The 12,053-nt window shown below is 38.9% G+C and overlaps 1 protein-coding gene across 1 annotated transcript in view; it reads left to right on the top strand.

Annotated features, from left to right (window-relative positions):
* Positions 1-2,864, top strand: part of LOC145356969 (uncharacterized) — a 52,832-nt gene extending 49,968 nt beyond the window's left edge. The window contains exon 5 of the mRNA XM_080209990.1: positions 1,636-2,864. Within this exon, the coding sequence (XP_080066116.1) occupies positions 1,636-1,729 (94 nt within the window). The 3' untranslated portion in view covers positions 1,730-2,864. The remainder of the gene's footprint in view (positions 1-1,635) is intronic.
* The last annotated feature ends 9,189 nt before the right edge of the window (positions 2,865-12,053 follow it).

Here is a 12,053-nt window from a genome sequence, read left to right as displayed (position 1 = left end):
TGACTCCATCTTCTCAGCTTTGCCCTAATTCCCTTAATTCTTGTGGATGACAAAAGTCTCAGATTTAAATTTAACAATTGATCTACCATCAGCTGTCATTTGTGGCAGTGTATGTTGAAGTGTTTCCTAATTTCACTTCTGAAAATTAATGTTTCAGCAAAGCCCTTCCTGGTCCTTACTTAAATAAAAGCAAAATACTGCAGATGCTGAAAACTGAAACAAAAACAGAACATGCTGAAAAATCTCAGCAGGACAGAGAATAGACCTTAAGTTTCGAGCAAGGATGACCCTTCTTGTAGTTGGGGAGATGAAGCAGTAGGGTCCCCTTATAAATTGAAAACTGATCAAATTGCTCTTCAATTTGCTAAATTCAAGGAAATAAGACCCTAATGTGTGTAATCTCTCCACGTAATTTAAACCTTGGAGTCCAGATATTTTTCTGGTAAACCTTTCCTGCACTCTCTCCAAGACCAATATAATGATTTGCTCAAAGTCTGGTGTGGAGATGCTGGCGTTGGACTGGGGTAAACACAGTAAGAAATCTGACAACACCAGGTTTAAGTCCAACCAATTTATTTGATAGTAAACAAATAAATTGGTTGGACTTAAACCTGGTGTTGTCAGACTTCTTACAAGGTCTGGTGCCCAGGACTGCTTATGGTGTGGTTTAACCAGGATGTGCCGAAGCAAGAATTCTAACCCTCGTCTTCAGGTCCACTTGAAGTAAAAGCCAGCATTCCATTAGTTTTTGTGATTATTTTCTGCGTACAACTAACTGTCATAATCAATAAATGAGAAGTTCTACCTTAGACCTACAATTGGCTGTATTTGTTTGGGAAATATTATCTAAAAATCCAATGATTTTAAAAAGTTAAGTAAATTAACAAGTAGTAAATAAAATGAAATGTTTACTTCCAAATTCTTTGTGTCTGTGCATTGGGGATCAGTCAAATTTCTGTTGTAGACTTGAATGCACCAAAGCAATAGCATCACCAACAGCCTGTGAGATTGCTAGCAAGTGATCTAAGCAAAACAGTCATAGCTACAACCACTGATTTAGGTTGCTCAGAAACACCACTCGGCAATTATTACTTATAATGGTTAAATATTGTGACGTATGTTTAATTGATTGATGTTAGAGATCTTTAGTGACTTCTTTCAGGGTGGTACAGTGGTTAGCACTACTACCTCACAGCCCCAGGGACCTGGGTTCAATTCCAGGCTTGGGAACTGTCTGTGTGGAGTTTGCACATTTTCCCCATGTCTGCATGGGTTTCCTCCAGGTAATCCAGTTTCCTCCCACAATCCAAAGATGTGGGGGTTAGGTGGATTGGCCATGCCAAATTGCCCCTTAGTGTCAGGGGGACTAGCTAGTGTAAATACATGGGGTTATGGGTACAGGGCCTGGGTGAGATTGTGGTCAGTGCAGACCCGATGGCTGAACGGCCTTGTTCTGCACTGAGAGATTCTATGACTCTTGTTAATAAATGGAACATTGAAGTTACTGAGCACATATTGTGCAGTAGAAAGAGCATTACTAGTAACTGATGCATCCAATCTTTTTGATAGTACTATTATCTTGTGGTTTTACATTTGCAAATTAAAGGCTTTAATGAATCTTCCATTCTTTTCCAGCTCACAGAATGCACAAAGTTACGGTCGGACCTTTACTATCCGGCCAGGTACAAAGCAACCAATAACCGTGGTGTACCCTTCAAACACAAAATGAGAATCTATTGTTTCTAAACCAGAATGATTTCCTACTCACTCCGAATAGTGCAAGTGTCACACACTTAATGTCTGAAGATCTTCACAGTGACTTCATTCACGTTTTGAGGACAACATTCTTAGCATCCAAAATTCACTCAATGTATTTGAGCACATTGGCACTTGGTGCGCACGCACACTTTATATTTGTGACATATTCTGAAGAGGCCTTTTACCAGTAATAGATGGCATGTTGCAGCTTGTTTATAATGTATGTATTCTGATGTAAAACATGCTTTCAACGGGTTTTGCCTTATTGAAGTACCTCTGCGCATTGTATAATACACACAGCCTTTACTTTATGTAATCCTGTAGCATGGTCCCAGCACACTCTCCTGTAACACGCAGATTCAATGTTGATCTTACACTGTCACAATTGCAATCATGGGAGTATTAGGAATATTCATTTTTTTTTACCTTGCCGTTTTATAAACTTGTCAAAATCAAATAAATATCCTGTAAAAATTTTAATTATTTTTAATGTTGAATTATTTTCCCAATAGACGAGGGTTACCTCATATGATGTGTCTGATCCCTAGAGGCAAACATTTAAAGTATTTTCTACCTTTTAATGAAGTGCTGACATTTATGACACAAAGTAATGGTCTATGTTATAAGCTGGGGAGTTTATTGAGTGATGCTTATGCAATCTGAATTTGCTAGAACCATCTACTTATAATCTCCACATTGTAAAAGTTTAAAGATCACATTGAAAATGTATTTACCAAATGGGGGAGAGGGAAGGATTGCCCTGTATCTAATCTGTACTTTGACTTGTATAGTGAGTTTGACATGAAATTAAACATTTTTATTTAAGTGGTCTATTTTGGATAAAAATCAAAATATAATCTAGTGTGAATTTAGGTAAGATTGATGTAATGTAGAAGTATCTATGTACAATATTCATAGTCTCAATACTGCATATTTCCTTTCTGTAATATTTACACCAAAATCTATGATAAAGATGGTTTATGTTTGGTTTCTGAACAGGAAAGCTAATTCTATACTTATAGAAATCAATAAACATTAATCTTATAAAATCAATGTCATCTGTCACTTTGATTCCACACTAAATCAATTGCCTGTTTCTATAAATATTTACAAATGTAATCTCCCATTTTCAGTTGAAGAATATATATCAATTTTTACTATCAATTACAATCTATGTAAATGCATACTGCTTTAATAATTAAATCACAATGTAAGACATCAAAAGGTTCCCTCTCAGGAATTTATGAATATTGGAGTCCTGTGATGTACACAGTACGATAATGGCATTGTATTGGCAACTGGGAGGAGAGTCCATGCTGGAGCCAAGTGCTAAGTTTTTTGGAGATAAGGAGGAATGGAGGTATTGCACCAATTGTGCTTCTTTGGTTCTTTGTCCACTTCTAAACCTTCCTATGTGAGTAAACGCTAAATGCTTGTTCATGTTGAGCGTAGCTTCCTTAATGAGATACAGCAACTGAAATTAATCACGGAATCATTATGACACAGGAGGCTATTTAGCCCATCATGCCTACTGTTTCTCCAAATAAGCCTCATGACTTAGTGTGTTTTCTCTGCCTTTTCTCAATAACTTGCACATTATTTCTATTCAAATAATCATCTGATGCCCTCTTGAATGCCTTGATTGAACACTTCCACGCAGTGCATTCCAGACCCGAACCACTAGCTGCATGAAAAAGTTTTTTCTCACATCACATTTGCTTCTTTTACAGATCACTTTAAATCTGTGCCCTCCCATTCTTGATCTTTTTATGAGCAGGAACAGTTTCTACCTATCTAGTCGCTCTGGCCAATTGTCAAACAATCCCCAATGATCACACTTCTCTCAAATTGTTTAATCATTTTTGAACTATAACAATGCCCTACTAATTCTTACATGCCATCACTCAATTTCAAAATTGGGTTATGACTCAAGTTTCTACAGAGTGTTACATGTAGTGGAAGCAATTTTATTGGATATTTGCCCTTGAAAGTTGGAATTGCATTCTATGCTGGAGATTACATCATTGGCTACTGGCATTCCTGCAAAACTATAAAAGGGTCAAAAAGATGACTAACCCCCAAGTTAGTTGTGTTCTATGTTCCTACAGACAGCTGTGAGATCCAATTTGTGAAGCACAAGGGTCCCTATTATGTTTTTTAGCTGTTAAAACAGCTGTTTTTTTTGTGTCATGTCTCATGAGCTTTATTTCAAAGTTCCTCACTTTGCTGATCTTTTTGTCAGATCAAAACTGTGTTTTAAAACTGCACCACTTTACGCTGTGTTTGTAATGACTTAAATATTGCATTTACCCCACCCAATTAATACTTGTCATGATTCAGCTTACTGCCCAGAGAGACTTTGGAAGTCTGCAATTATCTAAGCCAACAGTACATCATGCACAGTCCAAATGCATTTTTATTATATAAGTGCAATCTGATTTCCATAATTTAACATGCAATTATTAATTTGTTTTTTCTGTGTGACATTCAAGATGGATCTCCAGCAGGATAGATGCAACTGACTGATCCATCAATCAAGTTAATAGTGTGCAGCTGAAATTTTTAATTTGCATTTTAACCACATGTAAAGTTCCTGAATCACCAACTCCCCCCTCAACATTATCTTCAAATACAACAGTCTCTGCTCGAGCATTGTTTTGAAGACCATGGAGAACAACCTTAGTCATCTCTCTCTTTAAAATGGACTGAGTAATCTCCCAATTAATGATTAATGTATAACCTTGTAAGGTCATTGAATGTGTCATCACCATCTTTCAGCTGAAATACCTCCAATTTGATTTCCATCCAGCCAACACCAGTCCTCACCTTATGTGACCAAGGCCAATGACATCCTGTGTAGCTTCAATCATGTCATCTCTCCTACTTTGTGACCTTTACACACAATCAACTATTCTAACTCTTTCACACTAACTCATGTGAGTCCACCATTTCATGACTCCATTCCTACCTGTCCCAATGTTGCCTACACATTGCAGTGGAATTTTCTTCCACATTTGAAATGCTACCTCTTCCCAAATCCTCATATACACACATTGCCTTTGAGAAACAGGGCCATTAACATGCGTATTGGCACTATTTTACTTTGTCCACACAACTGCTTACCATGATGCTATTTGACGTTTTGTGGTTGACTCATAGCTTCCAACTAAACTTGGCAAGACCAAAGCCTGCCTATTTCTTACAAGAAACTGACCTGCCCTTGCTACTTGCTCAGATCTAATCAGATAAAAACAACATCTTAAAAAAAAACCAAAAGCTTAGCCCAAAGAGGACAGTTTTAATTAATTAATATTCATTAGAGTCATAAGTAGGCTTACATTAATACTGTGGTGAAGTTACTTTGAAAATACCCTGGTCACTAAACTTTGGTGCCTGTTCAGGTACAGTGAGGGGGAGGTTAGCATGGACCTAACCAACATGTTTGAGGGGAGTCTGAAAAGGTGGAGGCAAAGAGATTAGTGAGGAATTTAATGAACCTGAGCCTGAAGGGGTTGAGGGACAGATGCACAAATGGGAGCAATCTGGGAGAAAGATTGGGAAGAGAGAAAGTTGTAGCACTGTAGGAAATAACAGATGGGGGTGGGTGGGGGTGTGGTGGAGGAGGACTTAAACAGGGGAATTGAAACACTACGGGTAAGATTTTTAAATTGGGGGACTGTGAACAAATGGCAGATTGTGAATGTTTCACATGCATATTCTTCAAAACAGTTCTGCTAAAGCAAATACAACCAAGTGTCAAAACCCGTCTTTGCTCTACAGATGGAGGGATTTAAAGGTCTGTTTTCAAATACAGTAACTCTTCCCATATAAAAAAAACGCATTGAACTTGCTTTAGAATTAAATTATTGTTTTGTGTGGTTATTTTGTTTAAAGAAGACAACATTAAAATAATAGAACCACAACATTCCTACACTCTAAACAATTTATGGAAAGCACTTTTGCTCAAGCTCGTGCATTCACAGCCAAGTCTGTACCGCATTTAATTGCCACAGATCAAGTGAACTGTTTAAAATACCTTTCAATAGGAAATGAGTTTAGCACCCCCTGTTGTTCATTTGCCATAATCTTGTATCAAAATTGTCATTAGTTCATTCAAGGGTTCCATCTGATGCTACAACATCATTTTTGCCAAGACTCTAAATATGTTTATCACCAAAGAATTTCTGCTGGTTCAAATTTCCTAAAAGCAACATTGGCGTTAGTCCTCTTTTACTGGCTTGCTGCACCACAATATTGAAAAACAGTGCTCTAGAATGTAGGCTACTCTGGAAAATGAAGAACAATGAAACATTGAAACTAGAAGCAGGAGTAGTCTTGAAGCCTGCTGTGCCATTCATTTTGATCATGGTAAGTTCAAAACTATTAATTGCAATTATGATTCATTTACTGGAGGGGATGCAGAGGAGATTCACCAGGATGCTCCCTGGGATGGAATATTTAAGTTATGAAGAGTGGTTGCATGGGCTTGGGTGGAGCAGAGAAGACTGAGGGGCAATCTGATTGAAGTGTACAAGATTATGAGAGACATGGCCAGAGTAGATAAGGAGCAGTTGTTCCTCTTAGTTGAAGGGTCAGTCACAAAGGAACATGAGCTCAAGATGAGGGGGCACAAGGTTTAGCGGGGATGTGAGGAAAAATGTATTTACCTAATGGGTGGTGATGATCTGGAATACACTACTTGGGAGGATGGTAGAAGCAGGTTGCCTCACATCCTTTAAAGGGTACCTGGATGAGCACTTGGCCAATCATGACATTCACGGCAATGGGCCAAATGCTGGCAGATGGGATGAGGTGGGAGTTCAGGTGTTTCTAATGTGTCGATGCAGACTTAATGGGCCAAAGGGCCTCTTCTGTACTATATGATTCTATGACTTAGTCCGTACGCATCCCAAACAAAAATATTGTGAGTTTCATGCCATTCAATCCTTACCTTTGTGCATCATCCCAAGCCCTTGCTTATATCAACCCTATTTTGAAGCTTAATCACACGTATATATCACCTAAATTATCATTTACAGAGTGTCACTATCATTGACTTCCAGTTGGATAACAGTCTAAACTGAGGGGTCAGTTTTACTATACAGAATGAAGCCAAAACAAGGTAGTCATAGGGGGCATTTCTTTTTGGCCAACCAAATAAGCGAAATTAAACAAACTCAAGGACAAGGCAAGAAGGGCATCTCCCAAAAGGAAGGGAACCACCTGAACCAAAAGCCAAAGCAGAGAAGAAACTTAAAACATTAAATCAAAACATGACTAAGGGGTTCGATAATACATCCCAGTTCCTGTGGTGCCCAATGGGCACAGAATAGTCAACGGGGCAATGAGCAAGGACCATTCCAATTAAAGGTTGCAGGCATCTTATTACCTGCGGGGTCAATTGTTGTAAGTTAGTGGAGGAGCTCCCAGGTATTAATCTATGTTACAATGTCTGTTCTGGCTTATCATAAGCTAATCAAATTTTCCTTTGTGGAGCTGGTCTGCCACAGTAGATGCTGCTGCTTCTCCACAACACTTATGGTCAGGCCGTTGCCACGGTTACAGATGGCATTCAGTACCTGATGGGGAGACAGAGCGTACAGCTGCTGGGTTTATTTTTAAACATCAGGTCACTTGGAGTTGGAAGACTGCCACGTGAAATAAATGGATTTTACATTCCACATACACGACGTAAACATCCAATAATGTGTTTCAGGCACACGTATTGTGCATAATAAAATTATTTACCCTTTAAGTTACCAGCTCTGTCGACGCAACAGATTTTCCAATATCATTGTGAGGAAGTTAACAGCCTTTACTTATTCATGACTTAAACACAGCTAACGGACTCAAATAATTTTACCACTAAGCTGTTCTATACGTGGCCTTCTTCATATTCAACTGTTCCCATGTTAACAGTCAACTTCAGAGTTAATCCCATTTTTGATTGCAGCACAACCATATCATATTTTGTACAATTAATAATTCAGAAATGTCAACATGCCTTTTAAAATTTTTACGAGCAACAAACTCATTCTCAACTTTCAATGATATGATTTACATCAACATCAACATTTCCCAAAGCCGTCAGTTTTGTCTTGACAATAGCAATCAATGCCAGCTCGTCATTCATTAAACTTAATTTCAAATCCCTTGATGGAAACAGAACCACTCTTCAACAAATTACCAGCCACTGCGAAGTTTATTTACTAGTGTCACAAGTAAGGCTTACATTAACACTGCAGTGAGGTTACTGTGAAAACCCCCTAGTCGCCACACTCTGGCACCTGTTTGGGTACACTGAGGATGGCTAATGCACCTAACCAGCACATCTTTTGGACTGTGAGAGAAAACCCATACAGAGAGAATGTGCAGACTCCGCACAGACTGTGACCCGAGCCAGGAATCGAACCTGGGTTCCTGATGCTATGAGGCAGCAGTGCTAACCATTGTACCACCCTTACCACATGAGCCACATGAATTATGAATTCACGTAGTCATTCACTGAATTTCATTACAACACATTATACAACATTGTTTCACTGTGGGAGATAATTACCAACACTGCAATCAAGATAATTATTGGTGACATATACATATATTCTAATTATCTCAATTACTTTCTTTTCTCCGCTAACCCACCTGTTGCATAAACAGCTCAATGAACTAACATGGAGGTCATGATCAAATATAGACAGTGAGTTGGTTATTGGACCAGTTTTTGGGACCAGAAGAGAGGAGCAGGAATGTGTTGTTGCAATTATACAGGGCCTTGGTGAGGCCACACCTAGAATATTGTGTGCATTTTTGGCCTCCTTTTCTGAGGAAGGATGTTCTTGCTCTCAAGGGAGTGCAGTGAAGTTTTACCAGGCTAATTTGGGGATGGTGGGACTGATGTATGAGAAGGAATTGACTAGGTTCAGATTGGTTTCACTGGAGTTCAGACGAATGAGCAGGAGGGGGATTTCAGAGACTTATAAAATTCTAACAGGACTAGGACAGGGTAGATGCAGGGAGGATATTCCCAATGGTGGGGGAGTCCAGAGCCAAGGGTCACAGTCTGAGGATTCTGGGTGCAACATTTAGGGTGGAAATGAGGAGACATTTCTTTACCCAAAGAGTGGTGAGCCTGTGGAATTCATTACCCCAGGAAGCAGTTGATGCCAAAACATTGAATGTATTCAAGAGGCGGCTAGATATAGCACTAGGGCGAAGGGGATCAAAGGTTATGGGGAGAAAGCAGGATAAGGCTGTTGAGTTGGACAATCAGCCAGGATCATAATGAATGGTGGAGCAGGCTCAAAGGGCCAAATGGCCTCCTCCTGCTCCTATCTTCTGTTTCAATATCATGCACTGAAAATGTTCAGTCTATTATTGGGCTGGGTGAAGAGCCACTCAACAGCACTATCTTCAGGTTTCTGCAGTCTTACTCAACAACAATATTCAATCAAAAGCATATCAGCTTCTTCATACACAGCATGGATCACGTCAAATAAGGCGAAAAAGGAATCAGCACTTGAGATTCTTGCACAACTTCAGGATTTAAAATGCCATCGTCAGATGTGGTAACACAGCAATCTCACCTTTTGAGTCAGAAGATTAAGTTTGCACACTACTCAGACTTAATCAAATTAGTTAGATGGACTGATCTGTGTATTGAAGAAATGCTGCAATGCAAGGGGAGTAGAATCTGGTTTAACATCTTATTTAAAAGTCACTTAAAATTAAGAGAGCTGATGGAGCAGTGATATTGTCACTGGACTAGTAATCTAGGGACCCAGGGTAAATCTCAGGGGACCTGGGTCTGAATCCAAGAGGATGAAAATTAAATTCAATAAAAAATCTGGAATCAAAAGTTTAATGATGACCATAATGGTCGATGGTCATAAAAACCCACCTAGTTCACGAATGCCCTTTAGGGGAAGTAATCTGCCATCCTTACCTAGCACATGATTCCAGAGCCACTGCAATGTGGTTGACTCTTAAATGCCCCCAGTTCAAGGGTAACTAGGGACGCGCAACAAGTGCTGGCAGTCAGCAATGTCCACACCCCTGAATGAATAAACAAAAAAAACCCTCACTTTTCAACCTTTTTGGTTAAGATCAAGCCCAAGATAGGGTGCAATGCTTGGATCTTGTTTGTCTCTCTTGTAGGGATCATGAACTGGATTCAATTGAATTTTGAATTGGGTTGTTGGAGCAAGGAATGGATTTGGGTTTATCTGAGCATTGGCTTTGAACTTTAAGAATGGAGTTAAAAAAGACACACTGAATGCATACAGTGAACATTATAGGTATCCAAATTATATTGAGTAACCTTAGAGTGAAAATTGATCTATGTAGGCAATTTAAATATAGTACCATTTGTAACAACCATTTTGAAGTATTTAATGTTTCCTTTGATTGTATTGCACCTCAGTGCAAAATTATTATTGCACTGGGGTGAATATTATTGTACTTTATAACGTTCTTGCAGATATTCTACAAATATACTTCTGCAAAAAAAAGTGCACATAAAATAACTCAGTACCATTCATAAAGGGAGTTCTGCTGTCCTAGGCCTCATTCTATCCCTCAACCAATAAAGCAGATTAATTGTACACGTTTCTCATTGCTCTTCCTGTGAACTCACTGTTTGCAAAATTGGCTAAGACACATCAAATATATCTATTTGGCAAAGGCACTTTGCAATGTTCCAAAGATGTGAAACCTGGGATATAAATGCATATTTTTGTCCCTCTCATCTAAACAGTGCTTTGGTGGGATAACTCAAAACAAGTAAAAGGAAAGGCTAAATGAAATACTTGGCTTTTAAATTCAATTATTCCATTTTAACATATTTGGAGTTTTTTTGTGTTACAGCTGCACTAGGTCCTTAAGGCTAATCCAGATAATTATTTCCTAGCTCATCAATGCTCAGAACAAATCACTTTCCTATTTTAGCTGTTAGATCACCCAGTAGATGACGAATTAAGTTCCCTCTGCTCTGCTTTAACTATGTTTTTGCTCCATTTTGTATTTATAAAATACATTTACCACCCTGTCCTCATCAATCATCTTTATCACTTCCTTAAAAATCTCAATTTAAGTTTGTGAGACACGACCTTTCCTGCACAAATCCACGCTGCCTATTGTTAGTAAGTCCATATATTTCCAAATATGATTAAATCCTGTCCCTAAGAATCTTCTCCAATAATTTCCGTACCACTGACATATGACTCACCAGCCTGTAACTTCCTGGATTATCCCTGTTGTCCTTCTCCAGTCCTCTGTGACCTCTCCCGCAACATAAGGATACAAAGATTTCTTACAAGGTCCAATTTCCTCTCTCAACATTCTGAAATAGATCCCATTAAGTCCTGGGACTTGTCTACCTTAATGCTTTTCAAAACACCCAACTCCTCCCTTCTTTTTTATCTCAACCGAACCTGATGGGATGCTATCTACAATATGCCCTTTGACCCAGGATGAGTTGACATATAATCAAATCAACCTCACCCTACCCCCAAATACAGCCGGGGAGGAAGGGGGTAACGACTTCCAGCAGAGGAGGATCCTGTGACCCTACCTACATTGCCTCCTTGCTGCCACCATAACTCAAGACATGTTTTAATCAGCCATAGCCATCGTTTCAAGACGAATTTACTTCACAAATCCCCGACTTCCTTTCATATTTCATTTCTTTCCCTCATATTTTGTGCCATGCAAATTATGTTCCGGGGTACTACATGTTATTACCTGGTAAAGAAAAGCGACAGGTAACACGTAGAGCCCAGGGAGATGAAGGGGCTTGAGCAAGTTGACAGACAGCAACAGAATACAAGAATAACTATTGCTGCAAGTAAGACCAAGATGCTTTAAGGGTGTTTTCATCTAGAATTCTCGTCATAACTGAGACAGACCTTAAACATGATAACGCCATCAGATCAGAAGTGTTGGAGTACATAGGTGCAATTAAGTGAAAGAAAAAGTCACCTTTAACGTGTTGTCTAAATGATGAAGTACACCAGCCACACTCAACTGAGCCATCTGACCCACTCAATGTTCTTCTTTTAGGAACAAAATTGACACACTTCTTGAAAAACACTCCAAAATATAACAGCTTCATAGGATCACCTAGGCAACTCAGGAAGAAGGGATTTCCAATGAGGTCTATCATGAAGTATTTAATGTTTCAATGAACACTGAAAATGTAGAGAGATGCCACAGACATTGAATATTTCATCATCAGCATCAAGGCAAAGTATTAACAAACATTGAGGAAACCAAGGTGTAGATGCAATTTTGATTGAGGA

Source organism: Carcharhinus amblyrhynchos, chromosome 22 (assembly GCF_965287045.1).
Source record: "Carcharhinus amblyrhynchos chromosome 22, sCarAmb.v2.hapA, whole genome shotgun sequence".
In the NCBI taxonomy this organism is placed as follows: domain Eukaryota; kingdom Metazoa; phylum Chordata; class Chondrichthyes; order Carcharhiniformes; family Carcharhinidae; genus Carcharhinus; species Carcharhinus amblyrhynchos.
This window is presented reverse-complemented; position numbering and strand designations above follow the sequence as displayed.